Source organism: Numida meleagris, chromosome 2 (genome assembly GCF_002078875.1).
Source record: "Numida meleagris isolate 19003 breed g44 Domestic line chromosome 2, NumMel1.0, whole genome shotgun sequence".
NCBI classification, from domain to species: domain Eukaryota; kingdom Metazoa; phylum Chordata; class Aves; order Galliformes; family Numididae; genus Numida; species Numida meleagris.
In genome coordinates, this window is record NC_034410.1 from 134,436,980 (window position 1) to 134,458,266 (window position 21,287).

General features: G+C 42.8%; 1 protein-coding gene across 8 annotated transcripts in view; it reads right to left on the bottom strand.

Moving 5' to 3' along the window:
• The window catches only part of SAMD12 (sterile alpha motif domain containing 12), a 170,806-nt gene that overhangs the window by 34,098 nt on the left and 115,421 nt on the right, over positions 1-21,287 (bottom strand). For 2 of the 8 annotated variants that reach the window (XM_021385783.1, XM_021385784.1), the window contains one exon: positions 13,343-13,542. The exons of the other annotated variants lie outside the window; for them this stretch is intronic. In XM_021385783.1, coding sequence (XP_021241458.1) covers positions 13,358-13,542 — 185 coding nt within the window. In that variant the 3' untranslated portion in view covers positions 13,343-13,357. Of the gene's footprint in view, positions 1-13,342; positions 13,543-21,287 lie in introns of those variants that run through there. 8 annotated transcript variants of the gene reach the window in all.

Below are 21,287 nucleotides of genomic sequence, written 5' to 3' on the forward strand. Positions count from 1 at the left end.
ATAGTAACCTTAGTCCTAGTATTTGTGGTTAAAATAAAAAGTTTTACTGTACAAGTTAATAAATGTGCCTGAACAGTTGCTACAGCCACTGCTGGAGGAAAAGCAGTAATTTAATAAAGAGTAAAGTGATAATTATCCGGCATCCTGATTCATTTTAAGATATGGCATCTTCAAGCAACAGAACACACATACTCTTTAATTGATAACTGAAAACATTTCCTTAGGCTAACTAAATATCTAGTTGACTGAATTTTCATTTAAAAAATCGTGATATGATTCCCTGGGGAGAATGTTCTTCAATTATAAACATCCATGTTTCATTTTATATTCCCCTCTCATACCTTCTAGAGAAGCCCACATGAAGCTTGTGCCAAAATCTCTTCTGAAGCAGACAATATTTACTTTCATTCATGTTTCTTCCAGATCAAATATAAATAAAAAGGCGTTCTCCACATCTGGACAGCATTGCATCCTACATATTTTCAGCACTACTAAAACACAAATCCACCCTAAACAATATTCCTCCACCAATGGCATTAGCCAGATTTCATACTCTTCCAAAGTGAATGTAGTTGTTCTTGACCTTCTGAGAAGCTGCTAGAGGGAATGTTCTCAGGAGATGACCTCCTATTATGTCACTGGCATGGGGGAGAGAAAGATGGGCCAAGAGGAGAGGATTTGTGGCAAATCAGGATCATCTCCTTATTGCTCTTGTTCTGACCTCATCCCTAAGGATTTCTTCCCAGGTGTAGAGGGAATGTAGCAAAGGCAAAGCAACTAAGCTGTGTAATCTATTCCAGGCTCATTTCACTGCAACGGTGAGGGCCTCTGCTGTCTCTCAGTTTCTTTCTCCATGGAAGTTTTCATGCATGAGCAGTGTTGCAGAAACCTCAGCTCTGTATGTGCAAAGATCACAAAATCTTTCTGATCTATGAGTCCATATGCTGTCAACACTTGGAAATATATAATCCAATCTCTCATCACATCACACTTTTTATGCCTTCCACCTGTTCCTCCTCCACTCTTGCTGGCCTGCTGTTCTCTACTGCACGAAAAATGTTGCTGTGGGGGCCAGCATCTTCATATGACTTTGCCAGCTTCATCCTTGTACCCTGGGCATCCCATCCCATCTCAGATCATAGAATCACAGAGTCACAGTATATCCTGAGTTGGAAGTGACCCACAAGGATCATCGAGTCCAACTCCTGGCTCATACACAGGACCACCCAAAAATCAAATCATATATCTGAGCATTGTCCAAGCACTTCTTGAACTCTGGTGGCTTGTTGCCATGACCACTGCTCTGGAGAGCCTGTTCCAGTGCCAGACCACTCTCTTGGTGAACAACCCTTCCTAACATCCAGCCTGATCCATTTCTGAAGCAGCTTTAGATACTGCTCTGATGCTGTGTGGCAGCTCACTCCACTGAATACTGTGCACTGTGGGAAGAACTGCAGGTAGAGGAATAAAACTCAATACAGATCAGTTCAAAGGAGGGAAAAGATGAAGAAAATAAAGTTGGAAGAACATCCATCATCAGCCTGCATGCTAACCAAATTTTTGCTGATTTGTTCTATAAATCTTTGAACAATGGACTTCAGAAGAGAAACCAAGTACTACAGTCATATCAGCCTCTGTGTCTATCTCTGCCTGAGACGAACTATACCCCTCTGGCTCAGTGCATAATATTGGGCAGGAACATGCTATAAAATGCATTTGTCCCATAATTATGACCACCTCAGGGGCCCTGGAGCAACCTGAGGTGGTCTGCCACTTGAGCTTTCTTTGCACTGAAACTGAGGTGCCAGGGGCTTCTGAGAGGAAGCAATACATAGTCTTTCACCAACATGGAGATGAGAAGCAGCCAGGGTCAGGAGCTGGGAAGCAGTACTGAATTCCACGGGATGGACACAACTAACACTGTTTGTGTGCAGGGAGGTTCGTATTGATGGATTTAAGTACAGTAAATAAAACGGTCATTAGCAGACAAGCCCTGTCTATTCCAAGCTGGAATTCCAATGAATTTTGGGCTGAACTTGACTGAAAAAAATCAGCCAAAATAAACCTACTAATACTTGCAAATAATATATTCAAACCATAAAAGCATTTAAAATCTAGAAGTACTCTTTGTTTTTCCCATACACTTTGATATTCAAATGCTTTAATCTCTGTTATGAAGCCTCCTAGGACAGCCCCTCACAGACTTAATTTCAGTACCATGAGCATAGTTATTTACTAAATTTCTTCAGGTCACAATGCAATCCCCTTAAGACAGGATTCATCTAGCCAACAGCAGATGTCTACAGAGTAGAACAGATGAGAGTTCCATGGCTACCCTCCTTTCTTCCACAATGGAGAGCAACAGACATCTCGGTTGTGCAGCTCGTTTCATCTCACCTCATCTGGAAGTAGACATTTAAATTAGGCAAGATGAAGGTCACATTATTAGCATCCACAGCTAAAAGCTCAGACTTCTCTTCATGAGATCCAAGCTGAAACATCGCACAATTTCCCTATGCCAAATACTACCTACCTGCTGCTGTGGAGCCACAGAAATAATCTACTAGGAAACAGTAACCGCACAAAGAATTTAGGGAGTTTCACTCTGAGCTTTCTAAGTGTAACACATCACTAACCACGTAACACAAAACAAACTATAATAAAACACAACCTCTTCATCAAGTTTTTGTCAGAAATGTTGTGGCATTGTTGTAAGCATTACAGTCACGGATGCTTGTAATAGAAAAAACAGTTATTTTTAACAAGATCCTAGAATTACCAAATACCCTCCTGCCATCCATTTTGTGTCAAGTAATAGCAGAGATGTGATTTAGAAAAAAGCTATAAAGTTGTGTCACTGGAACACAAAAGCAGATCCTTTAAGACACTTCAAGTGTCCTTCCTTCAACATGGAAGTACTCAGATCTGCCTATGCACATAACCTGCCTCATGGCAGCTCATTGAGTCCTACTCAGAGCAAAAAGGAGCATTACAGCAAGTCTGCCATGGGCACGAGGGAGCACAGGGCTGGCTGTCCTCATGTCCTCAGCTCCTTCAGCGGAACAGAACTGATGACATTGAGGTCATGTTGCATATCTGTTCTCCAAAGTTTTTTCTAAGCGTGGGGAAGGAAGCTCTTAGTTCTGGACGTTGCCATTAATTTATATGCTGTAGGTGACTATTTTTATTATTAATCTTCTGCACCTGTGCCCAGCATGTTGGATGGGTGAATTTTAAATAAATTAAATTTTGCATACTCACTCCCTTTGTGATTTTATTATGCAAACAACGCTCATCTCTTCACCTCTGAAACCATCCACAAACCACAATTCCAAAGTCAGCCTCATTTATAAAAATGCTGATAAAGGCTGATCTTTTTAAGGATTCAATACAATAAGAACTGAATTCTGTCTCTTTGTAATCCAGAGGGTAAATGGGAGAGCCTGCTGTTGTCACGTTTTTTCTTTTGTGGAAAATAGAAGTTTAATTGTAATTTTTATCTATGCTTATATTCTGTTGTCTCCATATTTTTACAGGTCATCTTAAATCACGTCTGTTCAGCTGGCTGTGGTTATTTTATAATTTGCTGTGACACAATGTGCAACTCTGAAAGCACAATACACAATCAGTTCTTGAGGTGGTTGGGGATGGATGAATCCCCAAGGCATTGGGGGACAAGCGGGGAAGCAGGAGAGACAGGACAATGTGGAGGACAACGAGAGGGAAAGCTGGCAGCTTTTGGAGCATTCAGATTGCTCTCGGGAGGCCTTCCCTGGAAATAGTCAGAGTTCTCAGCAGGATATATTGAAAGGGTATTGAGCACATAATCCTCAGCTCCTTCATAAATGTTGATCCACAGCTGGGTCGCATCAACTGCTGCAGAACATAAGCAGTAGTAACAGATGCTCCCAATACATAAATATGTTGGCTTTGTTAAGTCCCGAGTTTTGCAGAGGTAGGCACAGGCTAGTTCATTTTCACATTCATTTTTGTCGAGCCTAGGGTGGAGCAGGGCTCCCCCCACTACCCATTTTATCTGCCAGTCCAAACAGCAGAACCAGTTTCATCAACATTTAGGGCCTTATTTGCCTAAATGTGAACATTTATTAAAGGCTCTCCATGTATGCATAGTGATTATTTATCACTCAGAGCAAGGGTCAGTCATTCTTGGCTAGAAAGTGATGCCTATTGCTCACTGCTTTCTTGACCTTAGTCTTGAAAATTATGTTAGTCAGCTGTTTGGTGGACTGAATACAGTCTCGCTGTACTGGATTTGGTCCAGTTTCAATTCTAGAAGTTTTTGGAGGACATTTTTCTATTTTATTGGTCCCACATACTTTTCTCTTTGAGATTTTTTTTTCAGATTAACTAAGAAAGCCAGTCATCAGTGTTCCCAGTCAGGACTCCTTTTCTCTTTATTGTCTTCAGTTAATACTTTATCTTATCTTCTTTAATGAGTGCCCCATCACCTCTGCAAGATGTCTTTGGTGCTTCCAAACCAACCGGTAACTATCAACCCCAAATACTCCCACTCTAATGATGAATCCAGCAGATCAGATAGAGATATAATTCAAAGGAGTGATTAGCAATCTCAGCTTGCCCAAAAAAAATAACTGAAAAACAATGAAAAGTGTACTTATATGATCTGTTCATATTTAGCATCAATTATGCAGATAGTGTGAAGTTGATAGATCTCAAATTTTAATTACCTTGAAATCTGCAGAGTGGTTTACTAAATGCCTTTTTGTTTAAGTCTATTCAATATAGTATTTAATTAAACTGCATTCTAGGTCAAAGTAATTTAATTTAAAAAGTGTATTGCCTGTAGGTCCTACATAAACAGCATTACAAACACCTCGCGGGTTGAGATCATAGAGTCATCGGCAAAGTTACTTCCTTGCTCAGGGACAGGGTGATTATTTAAAAACCTCTGTTACAGAAAATGAGAAAGCACAAAAATGTGCTTTGTGATTTGTAAACTCTACGCATGTACAGAGCTATCCTGCTGTATGTGGGATACTGCACTGCAAGCCCAGCACGCATCCTTAGATGAGTGGGAACAGAAGGAGTCAGGGGTTAAAGAATATTAAGTTGCACTTAAAAGAATTTTTCCATACGACAGTGAAAAAATGCCAAATGTACACAATGCTCTAATATAAAACTGGTAGCTTTAGAATATTCATAGGGCACTCATACTCGGCTTAAAGCATGTCATATCTGATGCACAACACTCCAGCCATCATTTTAAAATCTGTCAGTACAGAGAGTGCTCTAGCAAGGCCTTGGACAATTCTACACAGATTAAAAACATATTTAAGTCTTGGCAGTATTTCCCCTTTACACTTAGAACATATTTGCATCACCAACACCAAATGAAAATTTGTCCAAGCTCATGACTACCCTCACAGCCAGGGTCCATCACTGTGCTCCTGGCCCTGCTTCCAATCCACTCGAAATGCTGCCACAAAGACTGTTCCCTGCTTCCTTGCTTTGATAACAATGGATTCATATTTGCAACAGCAGACTCGGAAGACTGTCAAGGTCCCTCCAAGCACAGCCTACCTTTGCCTATCATTTCTTATTTGTAACTGAGCTATTGATCCTACCTCTGCCAGTGATACCAGCCGCTGCTACCCAGTCAAAAAAAGCTCCAAAGACCATTAGATTTTCTCCCAAGAGGTCCTCACTTCTGTGCACAGTTTGTTCAAAAAAATCTGCTAGGCCACACCTTCCTGTCTTCTTGAAAAATCCTAGAAAGATTTTCCTTTAATGTGATGCCCACAATAACCTGACAGATTTGTTGGGATCGTGGATTATCATGAGAGTTATTGTCTTATTATTCTCTCGTAGTCACTTGATGCATTTACCTGCTGCTTTCTCGCATATTTAACATGCAATCTTTTGCAATCTTTGCACTCCATATTCATAAAGCACCAAGTGCACTGCGGTGTTGGCCCACAAGGAAGGCTTCTGAAGCGCTGTCATAATACAAATAAGCACAAAGAAATAACAGCAGCTCACGGAAAGAATTAATTTACCCTCTGCTTTTAGCAGTAGGAAAAGAGGACAGAAAATAACGAAGGCATATTGCAGAACAGACTATGTGTGCCAGTTAATGTACAGGGAAGAGATTTTGCAGGAAGCCTCGTGATTACCTTCACAGGGAATCAATCTGCAGGTCTGCAGATGGGTTTTGTTCTTCACGATGACACCATAAGCAGAAACCAGGTTGAAGCATACTCAGGCACCTCTGCATAGGCCTTGCCTCGTTACCAGCTCCTTCACCATCACTCGCTGTGCTGGGAAGGGCATGCAGCTCTCCCAAAAGGCTGCTCAGCTCTACATTGGGGTTAGTGTTCTTTGGTTCAAGATTAGTGAGTGATGTACGTCAAGGGTATTTCCAAGAAGTTGCATAGACTATCACCATATGTATATTTGTGATCAACTGTTTTCAAGGATGAACCACAGGAACAGTAAAACTTCCTCAAGAATCTCTGGTGAGCACCTTGAGAACTCACTACAAAATGCAGCCACTGCCATCGAACCAGCCTGGTGCATTAGTTTCACAAAAACAGGGTCGGATATCCCGCTACTTTAATGGTTTTGTTGCTCTTTCTTTTAATGTCTTTTAATAAAAAAACATTAAAAATTAAAATAAGGTTTGTTATTTTATATACATTAACCGTATTACATATTTTATGAGGGCTGCTCCTAAAGTAATGCCTCTCATTTTATTATGTTGGCCTGTGACATCAGAGGCGGATGTTGGTGGTACAGCAGTAGAGGCTGAACCTTCCCACCAATGTTCCATTACATTTTATTGCCATGTGACAGCTGGCAGCAGAGGGGCAGTCTGACAAAATGGCATCTGACATGGAAGTGCATATGAAGCAAAGGAGTGTTGGTGAATTCCTGCATGCAGAAAAAACTGAACCCACTGACATTCGTTGACACTTGCTGAATGTATGTAGAGACAGACAGTGGATGTGAGCACACTGAGGCAGAGGGTGCTATATTTCAGCAGTGCTGACAACAACAGTGTCACCTCCACTGGTGCACATTTTTACAAGCATGGCATGCAGGCTCTTGTTCATCACTGGTGAAAATGTATAGCTAATGGTGGTGACTGTGTGAAAAAATAGTGCTCTGTAGCTGATATCAAACAGTGTTATTGCGTTCTTTGTATCTGTTGTAGTTTCCATGGAAATAAATAGGAGACATTATTTTTGGAGTGACCTACGCCTATGCAGCCCAAGAAAATTCCTCTTCATTCAGTGCAGCCCAGGCAAGCCAAAAGGTTGGACATGCTTGGAATAAGTCTATAAAGATTTAATACAGAATTCTTGACACCTGTAGGTACCTTGTAAAAATCTTGCTGTCCGAGGGAACACATGCACAAAAGTAGTCCCTGTTTTGTAGGAAATGCAGCCATGTACTACTGCTTATTTAAAGGAAGCTCTGAGATGTACAAATAGAAAATGTTGCAGTGCTGTAGTAAATTATGCAAATAAAACTTGCATGGAAGTACCCTCAAACAGTGATCCTGTTTGTGTTCTCTCTAAATTTCCATCAGCTTGGATTTTAACTAAACAAATACCATTCTTGTGTTATAATTTGGAGAGAGAATCCAGTGGGAACTTCAATTCTTCACTGAATCATGTCCTAGATCTATCTAGACTAAAACCTCCACATTCCCAGACAGCTCTACTTTCACCTGCAAAAATTAACCCTTGGCTCTGCTGTATCTCTCCAGATCTCAAGGCAATTGGTTACTAGGCAACCAGCCCCTATTTTCCCTGCCTTGCTTGTTTAATTGAAACCTGTGCTAAATAACATTGCCAAAGAGGGAAGGCACTCACTAACAGTGCACAGTTATTACTGAAGTCACGGGTAGAGACTGGTAGGGATGAGTGAAGAAAAGCAGTGACCCCCTTTACAGCATGCAAACACTGCAAACAATTGTTAAATATACGAGGAAAGAACTGTTTTATCTGTTGGATGGATCTTCTGTCCACCCTGCTGTTTGAGTCCTATGAGAGGCAGTAGGAACTTGCAACAAGATGAGGAGAAGCAGCAGCAGCTTCCACCTAGATTGCCCGAAATGCTTACAGAAACTCTGAAAACTTGAGCCAATCTACTAAACATTCTCACTACTCTGCTAGGTCAAAAAACGTGCTGGGGATCTCACTGCCTCTACAGACATCCTCTGTGCTAGATGTGGAGTACCTCAAAGCAGTGCTGACCAGACCTGCTCCAGCACAAGCCTGGTCTCACAGATGAATCTGCAGAAAATTCAGAGCAAATGGAATAAAAAATAAATCTACAAATTTTCTTGTTTAATGAGTGGAGAAGGAGAGATGTACTTGATTTTTAGGAAGAGCATTCAACCACTAGTATTTGACCCAAGTCTTAGGCAATGAAACGGCTGTATTACACATTTTTATGATGTGAGATGTGTGCAGCAAGGAATTCTTCTAAAAAAGTTCTGCTTGCCTTCTCCAAGTTAACTCCTCACTCCCTGAAAGCCAAATTCTTGTCCAAGCAAATTCTGTCAGACTGCAGAGCCAGGCGTTATAGTCTGGCTCCATCCCACCTAATCAAAAGCACTTCAAAGTCTTCATAAGCTTAGAACCTAATTACTTTATATTAGTGTATAAACATGGCCTCAAATTTGAACTGCCCTCTGGATGCCTATCTGACCTGGTGGCTTGAAAGGGGTTTCTTGTCTCCCAACTTTAAGTAACTATTGCAAGTTTGGTGGGAAAAATCCAGGTTGTACTATTTCCTGACTGCAGACTTCCAACACAGAGGAATTAAACACTTCACCATTGTGCCTAAATTTTTTCCTTTCTGGCAAGGGAGATTTTCCAAAGGGATAAGAATAAAATGTTTCACTACAGAGCCTCAAGAACTCAGAATTAGATTGTGATACCTGAAATAGCACTACTGACACACCTGCTTTATATCTCATCCTGACTCACGACACAGATCTTCAAGATACCCTTTGCCAGCCAGTGGATAAGACTTGTCTAGAAGCTCCAAGTGACTAATTGGCAAGAGTATATCTCAAAGAGAATGTTTTTAATGATGTGTGTTTGACATCTTTTTGTATATTTTGTGAGATAATAAATACATTTCCACCAGGTTTCCATTGACGCCATATGGCAGCTCACAAAAAGCTGAACAAATTAGGTGAAATGAGGCTCATTAAAAAAAAAAAAAGCAAGTCTGCTATTTAGGAGGACTTTTGAAATTTGCAGGATGAGTTTCAGATGGAAGACATACTCTGCACCTCACTCCTCATGAGATCCCCTCTCAGACTTCCCCAGTGAACAGACGCAGGTTTCTCAGCCTTTCTTCATACGGGAGATGCTCCAAGCCCTTCATCATCATGGTGGCACTGTGCTGGACTCCTTCTGGAAGATCCCTGTCTTATTTGAACTGGGGAGCCCAGAACTGGATGCAAATCACCATGCAGCAGTGAAAACAGCAGCAATGGCTGCTTGAAGAGGTTCTTGAGGGTCTGTTTACATCAAACACTGTTGCCTCGCTGCCAGACTGCACACATCTTGGAGGGCAGAGGACAACCTCTGTAAAGGAGGTCAACCTCTGCCAAGAACAGATGCTTCCCAGTTCGGTCAGGAAGTGAGATCTGGAAACAGAAAGGGCAGCCTCTGGCTAATCCTGGCAGGGCAGAGTTCTGGCTTTGTTGCTAGCAGAGATCTGAATCTTGACTTTCTTATTCATTTTTCCTACACTGTTGTTTTATCCTCTTTCCATTTCCCAGTAAACATCTGTTTGTTTAAATCTCTCGCAGCTTATTGCTTGTGAGATGGAAATACTGCGTATCACTGAGTCCACAGAGACATGGGAGCCTTGAGCCTGCAAGAACTGCAGCAATCCTATAAAATGTAACAGGATCCCTACTATCACCGTGTGGCACATACAAATAACCAGGCGGTGCTGTATCCCTTCCATTAGGGATTTCTGAGTATTTCCAGCAGCACTAAGGATGCTTTTGGGTGACCCCAGCAGCTATAATTTGGACACAACCACATCAGGTTTAATTTGCACTGTGGTCGCTCTCACTTGAGCTACGGTACTTAGAGGAGAATCACTTGAGCTAATTCTGCAGTGAAAATCTGTCTGGAGCCTTAGAGAAACGCCTAGCTGGTATTACTGTGGGACACATCCACTGCTTAATTATTTGTTACAACTGCAGCTCAGAAAGACCAGGCACTTCATTACAGTTGCTGTAAGAAGCAGCCTTCCTACCCTCAGCTTTGCACATTTGAGTGCATGCTGCTTCTCTGCTGCTTCGAGGACAAACAGGATGGCAGTGAGTCACCTAATTCTGGAATCATCACGTTGATAGCCTGTGATTTATTTTGACTTGTTTTATTATATATTTTTATGTTGAGATTACTGAAGTAAAGGGACCAAAATTGATCAGTGGATTGTTCAATCATTCCAAAATAGTCTTTCATATTAAACCCAACCCTAATTCTTATCAGTATGGTGGTAAAAGCTGGTCACAGCATGACACATAGACTTTCTTTCTTCCCATCCACATTTCCCTTTCCCTCCAGTCATTACAGACTTGCTGGTAACAACTACTGTATCTAACCTGTGGCTATTCCCTAAAGCACAATGCCTTTACCTAATGCCATCACACTGCAAGACTCCTCTGTAGGATCCCTGTTTTAGACATTAACGTCTAAAATATTGTCTTTAATAGAAGCAGCAGATGTACAAGGAAGAAATAAAGACATACAGAACAGGAAAGAGGGAGGACAGCACTGATTAAGTTTTGCTGTGTTACAGCTTGTTCTTTCAGAAAGGCTTGCCATCAGCTGTTCCCTAGCACTGTGCATGTGTCTCTTTTGGCTGGAAAGCACGGCATTGTGTGTCAGCTGCAGCATGACTTCTCCTGGCTATTGCTCACTAATTGCAGACCCACTTCAGGGTCATTCAGCTGAGCAGCCTATCTACTCAACAGGATGCTGCATTTCCCCATTATGAAAAATGCTTCATGTGGCATATTATGCTGAAGGCTCTACAATGAGAGATACAATATACAAATTATGTTACATCAGCTGTGTCCTTTCTCCCAATCCATGGTGGCTTTTTTAGGAAAATGAAATAAACTCATTCATGATAATGCTTCTGGTGTTGATCTAACTGTGATTTTCCCACTTTGTGTGTGTGTTTAAGTGCATGTAGAAGTGCGGTGCTCTTCTCTAATATCTTGAAAGATACACGCTAAGATGATATCTAACTATCAGGAAACAAAAGGGCCCCACTTCTTCTGGCCATATGTCCTTAAGAGGTCCTTTCATAAGGAAAGCACTGTTAGAGGAGAAAATGGAAATAAAGCATCGTGGCTCCATCTGGTCTTGCAAAGTCCAGAGAATTCATAACTGGGCAAAAACTGGGGAAGAAATATATCAGAGATGATCAAAACAGAGAAAAATGACAACCTTTTACTTATTTACAGGCTGCTCAAATATCCAGAGGGAGCTCTGCATAGCTCTTAAAATTCCCCAAGCTGGGGACACTTAGGAGATTCACTACCTCTGTCATATTTACCCTATTTCACATTGCCACAAAGAGGACTTAAAGCTGATAAAATATACTTCCAAAGAGCACATTAGTCTCCTTTTGGAATGATGAGTTTCCATTAAGACTGACAGGTATTTTCCATAATTTCCCATGGGATAATATCCCCAGACTCCTCTAAAAGGTTTTCAAACCCCACTGCTGCTGCCGTTCAAAACACACCAGCCAAACACCCTGCTCCTACTGTCCAGCACAAAGTGCTGTTCAAAAACAAATGACAAATTCTCCAACAAATTGCTGCTGAATACAATTTCCCTGCCCTCCTTCATTTTGCTTATAAGGAAGAGTGTTTTGTTCACATTGCTCTTCCTGCCAAAAGCACATTATCACAAGCTAAAGGGGGAAATTTCTTTGTGGGAGCCTTTAATTGAAAGAGGGTAGCATTTCAGTGCCCCTTTTCTTTGTGATAGATATTGCTATCCCTCCCCTCTCCTTTCTCCATCTCCGGAAAAGCAAACTGGAACAGGCTGGCATGAAGGGTTTTTAACAAATCTCCATCACCACTAAAATTCGCTCCTTTTATACACTGTCAACATTGTTTAATGCTATAAATAACTGTTCTGTTCATCAGGGTCCTGCTTCTGACTAGCTATCACACTGCTCTTTCTAGCACTGTCCAGTAATTGCAAATTATGACTTTCTCACCAATGTGTTTATTTAACATTAAGAAATAATTGGAAGGAACATGGTATCACAGTCTGGCTGTGCTCGTCTTTCCTTGGATGAGAGAGTGTATAGACACGTGTGTGTTTTTTAGATTATTACTCTTTACCTCTGCTTCACTTCTATCTTCACTTCTGTCTAGCTGACTGAGACATCAGTCAGAAGCCTGTGCCAGACGTCCTTGTGCTATTTGTGATCAGACATCCTTCAGGGATTTGCCGCCTGGCAGGACACTGCAAGGTTTTAGGACCTTCTGCAGTTATCCCATTTTTTCCTGGAAATAGAATTTTCTCCTTTAAATGGATTCCCTCTTCCTTTTGGGGCTGATATACATCTATGAAGCATATCGTGCTTTCGGTGCTTAAAAACTCCTGGATCAGCAGAAGTGTGTGCACAGTAGATGCTAAGGGCTTATCTGACAGCATGAGGCATTTGGATGGTAAACTCCCAAGCTCATTTTAAAAGAAACTATGGGGTTTTTATTTTCACTGTTATACAGCACAAATTTATCACAATTGGAATAAAAGACTTGGCAAAAAACATAAGCACCTCCTTGTCAAGAAACCATTACCTAAATAGCCTCCGAGATGTATCACAAGCACAAAACCACATTCTGTCCTCGGGAGACGCCTTTCAAAGCCAGGAGGTAAAAAAAGGCAGGAAAAAGTGCAGGGTTCCAAAAAAGATGACCCAAGGCCTATACACTGTAATTCAGCGTAAGACGAGCTCAAATCCAAAATATGGAAACACTGAGGAAAATTAAGGTAAATCACCCTAAAGAATGAAGTAACTGTATAGGAAGTTGTGTGCCTTAAACCTACAAATGGATGCTTTCACTCAAGCACGAAGTGGTCATAACTCACTACATCATAATTCTCCTTAGCGGATTTTATGTGCTTTATCACAGAAGCATTGACTTACAGCATTAGCTTGTTTGGCTTATCTTTCCTCCATGTACTTGGGTACATACAGCCCAGTGCTGTAATGACTGATTTGAAAGTTGAGCTCAGATTCGACACAGCAATTTGCTCTGTCCATATAAAACTTTCACACCCCAAAATAATTGTGGTAGAGGTTAGGAAAGGACAGGAGTCCTGAGCACAGCCAATGCAGTAAAAGTATCTAGTGAACTCCACTTTGAGCTGCATTTTAGAAATACCTGAACCACTTGGAGCTTTAGTATCTTCACAGCATACCTCTCAGGTACTTCAGTGAACATGCCAAGTTGTAGCCATAGGGCTGTGGCATCTGTGACATGTCCTGGTAGGAAGAAATTGCCATTGTAGGACAACAGAAGCTAAGGTTGTTTAAAAAATGCATTACAAAAGGCATTTTAAGAATCTGAGTAATAAAAGCCGTGGTTCTAGCCTAAAGAATGATTCCATTAAAGCAAGTGTCACTAGATGTTTCCATGTTTATTATGTGCTAGTAACTCTGAACTGAATGTGCTCAATTTGTGAGTACAAAGACATTTTTCTTCTAACAGCCAATCTGAAAAACTCAAGCTGGGATCTGAGAGGTGTGGTGGGTTTTTCATTCTCGTACCTCATTACCAGAAAATGTAAATTAATATATACTTGCTTATGTGGCTGTAACTGATCCTTATTTTGCTGTTGTTTTTTTTTTCCAATCTTGAAACCAGTTTGAATACAACAGCCAAAAAATGCAAACCAGAATGCGGAGTTTATGCGGCACTGACCCCACTGCCTGCACACTATAACTCTGCATACACAAGCACAAATCCAAACCATCTGACTAATGCCACGAATGTTGCAAAACTAATAACCAAGATAAATGACAAAGATACAACAGTTTAGAGTCAAACCCTCCCCAGACTACTGCATGTTTTGTTACTGTCCTCTGAACTCTTGCCAGCATCTTTTCAGGAACGACTGCACAGGGCTCCATGTATTATCCCAGACACAGTCACAAAAAGCCAGATAGGACGGCTATTACCTCTCTATATTATAATATAGTATCTCTGTCACCACTTCCCTGGTGGCAAGCACTGTTCTGTGAATTTATACGTAACCTACAGCCCAGATGCTGGAAGGGCAGGAGTTTATCAAAATGGCTTTGAGCAATGCTCCACCCAGCTCTGTTGCAAGCCACCAGACTGGCTCAGGGGGACAGATTCGAGCTGCTGCCTCTCCCTGGGACAAGGCTGCAAGCAGTTTAAGTCAGTGGCCCTGCTGCAATGAAATGAGATTTTTAGAAGACTAACCTAAATGATAATTAGTTCGTAATAATTAGCAAGGAACAACAACAATAAAAATAGGATTCATTCACTTAAAATGATTTTTAATATTATAATGACTGGTATGTAATTATACCAGAGAAGGGCTATTGAAAACAGGGAGAAAAGATAACTTCAGAAAAGAGAACTCATTTGGTGTTTATTTGCTCCAGGGTTCTAATTACTCTGGAAACTAGCAGCCCTCCTGATAGGATTACCGCCACAACGCAACTGCAGCTGCAAGGAACGCTGAGCACATCAGTTTTTTAGCACCATTAAGACAGTCCTCTATAAATACCAGATGCATCTATCTATCCATTACTACCCCCTCTCAGCACTTATTAGCCCAGCAGTCACAGAGCATATCACAAAAATGAAATGTGTATCGGTGGCAGAACTGGCGCAGTAGAGCAAGTAATTTGTATCAGGCTGTATAAGAATTTAAGTTTTATTATTAAGTATATGTCACAGATATACTAGCACCAGTTCATCTTTCTTCCCCTTATAGTTCAGATTTATACACTTATTAATAAACTCCGGATGGTCATTTCAACACTCTCATTTAGCAGAATAAGCTGGTCATATCTAATCAGGCTTGCATGGATTCTGTGTGGCAAAGTACAGAGCCCTGGCAACTTTAATTGTGGCCATTGGGAGGAGATTGATGATGCCATCTCTCCCGGTCCTATCTAATAAATCACATCTTCCCCAGCCTTCAGCTGATAGGTTGGAGGAGAAATGCCGGTCAGTCTTAGCGCTCGGAGGTGGGCTCCAGAGGACGCTGGGTTTCCAGGGAGCTGCACAATGCGGTATTTCTCTCACTTTTGCCCATGTGGATGCTCAGACAATTGCTTTTCCAAGTGGGATTTTGAAAACCATTAAGAGGAGCAGTTTTGCTCAGCCAGAAAGGCAGGAGGGACTTCAGAGCTAAGGCACTGAACAGCAGCTCCAGAAGCTCGGCTTCGGCTCTGGCTCCAGTACGGATTTACTAGCAGCCTGAAGCCACGCTTCTGTGCCTCCTGGAGGAGTAATCCTCAGCTGGTGCTTCCGACCATTTGTCTTCTTTAGTAGAGAAGCTCTCTGGGACAGCCACTGCCTTTTACTATATATTTTCAGCCATTTTCACCCGGGGGTAGTAGGCACAACAGCAATGCAAAACCATAGCTATAAGAGCTGGAACACATCTTCAAATGTCGTGTTCTGTCTCTCCCCCTCATTTTTCCAACAAGTGAATAAGAAAAATCAACATCGCAGAGTGTTTAGGCATTTCCAAAGTCTGATTTGAAAAGCATAAGCAGAAAAAGGTTAAAATGTTCTGTAAAAGAATGTATTTATCAAAATAATCAGCAGACAGGGCAATGTCAAGCTGGCAGTTTTGTACGCTCTTTGTGCCACAGCATCAGTGGAGAAATTAGGATTCTTACATTGCACTTTTACTGACTGTGTTACTCTAAGACCTGCGAGAGAGGGAGGGAGCTACCCTGGCTGAATTGTGCTTCTCCACACAGACGTGCTCACAGACAAGCACAGCAGATGCAGAGACAGAAGGAAACAATGAGACAGCACTGGTCAGCAAGCAGTCGGCACATCCCAGTAGCTCAAATGCTGGCAAACTTTTGCCAGAAAAATGCAGTCACCAGGCGCGAGCTGAAGGAAACCACGGGGTGTTTCTCAGGGAGCGCTCAAGGTGCAACACAGGTGATACCATCAGGTAGATGGATGGTAGAATTGCAGCAATGGGGAATGACCTCACTTTCCATGTGAGATGCTGAGGGTGGGGTGGGAAGGAGCCTGAGAAGGGCTAGAACAAAAGAGGAGCTGCCTAGGTTTGCTACATACCCAGGAGCTAGGCCTGAAGAGGATTTCCTGTCACTTTGTGGGCAGCAGATTACCAAAGACTACAGAAGTTCACTTTGACTGTGGTTACAGACATCACAGGGGTAGGTGCCTAAAGACAATAGCACAGACCTGAAGACTCCTGAAGTCTTAACTTATTTGAGCTACATGCACAACAGTAGGAAAAGGCTCTATCATATCTCTGTTAATGACCTCATTAATGAATACAGAGTGAGGCTCACTGCTGCAAATCCTAATTGCTGGCTAATGACTATAACAGCAAATAGTACCTATTTCTTGAGCAATCACATCAAGTATGCTTCCTCACATTTCCAAGCTGATCTTCAGCTTTCGAAGGGGAAAAGAGTGACTGAAAATGCTGCATACAGTCACATAATAGTTTCAGTTGTGAAAAAGACACAGCTTCATGATTTCCAAAGCTATTTTTGTACGTGCTTGGAGAAAGCGCAGTTTCACAAAACTTCACAATCAGCGATCCTCACAAAATGTTCAGCATGTATTTGCCAGTTCTTTACTAAGCTAATTCATTTTTTAAAAGCAGCTTAGCAGAGATTTCCGCTCAGATTTAAATTTGCATTCCATTGTATGATATTCTTCAGTACAAATGAAACACTTTGGAGATAAAAACAATCACATTGTTTCATTAGCCTGAAATATCTCAGATGGGGACAGCAATAAAACAGATAGTAAAATAAAATAGCTTTTAGATATGAGCACAGCAGAAAAGCTGTGTTTCATAGTAAGGGTTCAGAATGACTGTGGCAAAAAACAAATGAAAGAAGTCCTGTGAGTAAGGTCAGATCAGCGTGTGGACTTAGACATTCAGCTGGTGAAGTCCTTACTGCCCTCCCAGCTCTGCGTGTTGTGTATCCTAACGCACTGGGAGCTTCAGTGCTTCCAGAGGTTGTTTTATCTCACAGGCAAAAGCAAATGCAGAGGCAAATGTTCCCTAAAGAGAAAACGTTCCATGACCTCTCAAGATAGAGAGGCCAACCTTATGATCTACAGACGTTATTTTTCCTAAAGCTGAGCAGGATGCCATTCACATGTGGATGTCTCAGAGTGTCCTTCCTCCTTCAACAGGAAGCACTGCTGAGTGCCCCTTTCTCCAAGTCACCCCAAGGTTTAAGTAAGGCTGGTGGAAGTCAGTGAGAGCCCCAGAACATATTTTAAGCAGTGCTTGATTTACATCCTACTACAGTTATTTTTTTCCTAGAAAAGCTAAATATTACTCTCGTTAGAAAAATGAATATTTTGGAATCAAAGTGTAAGGGAAGTAAAATACCTCCAGACAAAATAATTCTTAATTTCTTTTCATCCTGGGAAGTTCTAAGACTTCGCTAGCATACAGCCCCACATCTTGGAAAAGCTTTTCAGCACAACTAGTATGAAGTGCTCTGTGGCAGCCCATAAACCAGCTTGTTGGTAGTAATGTACAGGAGACACAGAACTGAAAAAGGAACTAAACCAAAATAAATGAATATCCTGGATGAAGGGATAGAGTCCACCCTCAGCAAGTTTGCTGATGATACAAAGGTGGGAGGAGGGGCTGACACACCTGAAGGCTGTGCTACAAGACTAGAAAACTAAACTAGAGTTGCCAGGGGAGGGGATCCTCAAAACACCCCACTTTGAAGCTGATGATGGTAATGGATGCTCTGGGCCTGGAGCTGGATCACAGGCCAGTAAGACAGCACCTAAAGTGCAGGAGAAGGGAACTCCAATTGGTACATCATCCTCAGTGGGAGCCCAACTCAAATGCGTGTACACTAATGCGGAGAGCATGGGGAACAAGCAAGAACTGTTGCAGGCATGTGCGTGCCTACAGGGCTGTGATGTCACTGGCATCACTGAGGTGTGGTGAGATGGCTCTCACAACTGGAATGTAGGAATAGATGAGTATAAACTCTTTAGGAAAGGCAGGCAGGGGAAAAGTGGAGGAGGTGTTGCTTTCTATATCAACAACCAGCTGGAGTCCATGGAGCTCCACGTGGGGATGGATGAGGAGCTGACAGAGAGCTTATGGGTTAGGGTTAAAGGGAAGGCAGAGGAAGGAGACATCATGGTGGGGCTCTGCTACAGGCCGCCCAATCAGGAAGACCGAGTGGATGAGGCCGTCAATAAACAGATAGGAGCAGCTTCACGTTCACAAAACATGGTCCTCATGGGGGACTTCAACCATCGTGATATCTGTTGGAGGGACAACACAGCAGGGCACCAGAGACAGAAGAGGTTCCTGGAATGTGTTGATGACAACCTCCTTTTCCAAGTGGTACAGGAACCCGTGAGAAGAGGTACTGTGCCGGATCTCATCCTCACCAACGAGGAGGGTCTGATGAGTAACGTGAAGCTCAAGGGCAGCCTTGGCTACAGTGACCACGAAATGGTGGAGTTCAAGATCCTTAGGGCGTCAAAGAGAGTGCGCAGCAAGCTCGCTACTCTGGACTTAAGGAGAGCAGACTTCAACCTCTCCAGGGAACTGTTTGGCAGGGTGACATGTAATAAATTCCTGGAGGGAAGAGGGGCCCAAGAAAGCTGGTATGTATTCAAGGACATCTCCAAGTCCAGAAGCGGCACATCCCGAGAAAAAGGCAGGCAGGCAAGAATGCCAGGAGGCTTCTGTGGATCAACAAGGAGCTCCTGGACTTACTTAAGCACAAAAAGAAAGTCTGTAGGGAGTGGAAGCAGGAAAGGATTATCTGGGAGGACTACAGAGAAGTTGTCTGAGCAGCCAGGGATCAAGTTAGGAAAGCTAAAACCTAGATAGAATTGAATCTAGCCAGGGACATAAAGGGGAACGAGAAGAAATTCTATAGGTATATCAGTAATAAAAGGGAGGCCAGAGAAAATGTGGGCCCTCTCTGGAAGGAAACTGGAAACCTGGTCACGAGGGATATGGAAAAAGCTGAGGTGCTTAATGAATTCTTTGCCTCAGTCTTCACTGGCAAGGGCTCTAGCCACACTGCCCAAGCTGCAGAAAGCAAAGGTATGAACTTGGAGAAGGAAGATCTGCCGCTGTAAGTGAAGATCAGATTTGAGACCATCTAAAGAAACTGAAGGTACACAAGTTCACGGGACCCAACAAGATCCATCCATGGGTCCTGAGGGAAGTGGCAAATAAAGTTGTCAAGCCACTGTCCATCATATCTGAAAGGTCATGGCAACCTCTTGAAGTTCCTATTGACTGGAAACGGGAAACAAACCCTGATTTTCAAGAAGGGAAAAAAAGAAGAGCCATGGAACTACAAGCCAGTCAGTCTCAACTCTGTGCCTGGCAAGATCATGGAGCAGATCCTCCTGAAGGCCCTACTAAGGCACATGGAAAATAAAGACAACCAAAGACACCAAGCTGAGTGGTGCAGTCGACACACCAGAGGGAAAGGATGCTATCCAGAGGAACCTAAACAGGCTTGAGAGGTAGGCCCATGACAACCTCATGAAGTTCAGCAAAGCCAAGTGCAAGGTCCTGTATCTGGGTCGGGGCAATTCCAAGTAAAGATACAGGCTGGGTGGAGAATGGCTTGAGAGCAGCCCTGAGGAGAAGGATTTATGAGTGCTGGTCAGTGAAAGACTCAACATGAGCCAGCAATGTGTGCTTGCAGCCCACAAGGTCAACTGTATCCTGGGATGGATCAAGAGAAGTGTCGAGCAGGTCGAGGGAGGTGATTCTGCCCCTCTACTCTGTTCTCGTGAGACCACACCTGGAGTACAGTGTCCAATTCTGGGGCTCCCAGCACAAGAAGGACATCAAGCTCTTGGAGCGGGTCCAGAGAGTGCCACGACAATGATCAGAGAGCTGGAGCATCTCCCCTATGAGGACAGGCTGAAAGAGCTGGGGCTCTTCAGCCTTGAGAAGAGAAGGTTCCGGGAGTATCTTACAGCAGCCTTCCAGTACCTGAAGGGGTCCTACAGGAAAGCTGGGGAGGAATTTGTAGTGACAGGATGAGGGGAAATGGTTTTAAACTGGAAGAGGGTAGATTTAAACTAGGTATCTGGAAGAAATTCTTCACTGTGAGGGTGGTGAGACACTGGAACAGGTTGCCCAGTGAGGCTCTTGGATGTCCCCTCCCTGGAAGCATTCAAGGCCAGGCTGGATGGGGCTTTGAGCAACCTGGTCTAGAGGGAGGTATCCCTGCCTATAGTTGGGGGTTTGGAACTATATGATCTTTAAGGTCCCTTCCATCCCAAACCATCCTATGATTGATTCTATGATTCTAAAACGTGGACAGCCTAGAGAGAGTTGGGCAGGGAGGAACCTGATGAGGCTGAACAAGAGCAAGTGTAGAGTTTTGCACCTGGGATGGAATTACCACATGCATCAGTACAGGTTAGGGGATGATCTGCTGGAGAGGAGCTCTGCGGAGAAGGACATGGGGATCCTGTTGGACAACAGGTTGGCCATGAACCAGCAGTGTGCCCTTGTGGCCAAGAAGACCAATGGGATCCTGGGGTGCATTAAAAAGAGTGTGGCCAGCAGGTCAAGGGAGGTGATCTTCCTCCTCTACTCAGCCCTGGTGAGGCCACATTTAGAATTCTGTGTTCAGTTCTGGGCTCCCCAGTTCAAAAAAGACAGGGATCTCCTAGAAGGAGCCCACCAGATGGCCACAAGGATGATTAAGGGCCTGGAGAATCTCTTATATGAGGAAAGGCTGAGTAACCTGGGTCTGTTCAGCCTGAGGAAAAGAAGACTGAGAGGGGATCTGATAAATGTTGATAAGTATCTAAAGGGAGGTGGGGGGCAAATGGATGAGGCCAGGCTCTTGGTGGTGTGTAGCAATAGGACAAGGAGTAATGGCCTAAAACTGGAACATAGGAAGTTCTGTACTAACATGTGGAAGAATTTTATTTACAGTAAGGGTGATGGAGCACTGGAACAGGTTGCCCAGAGAGGTTGTGAAGCCTCCTTCTATGG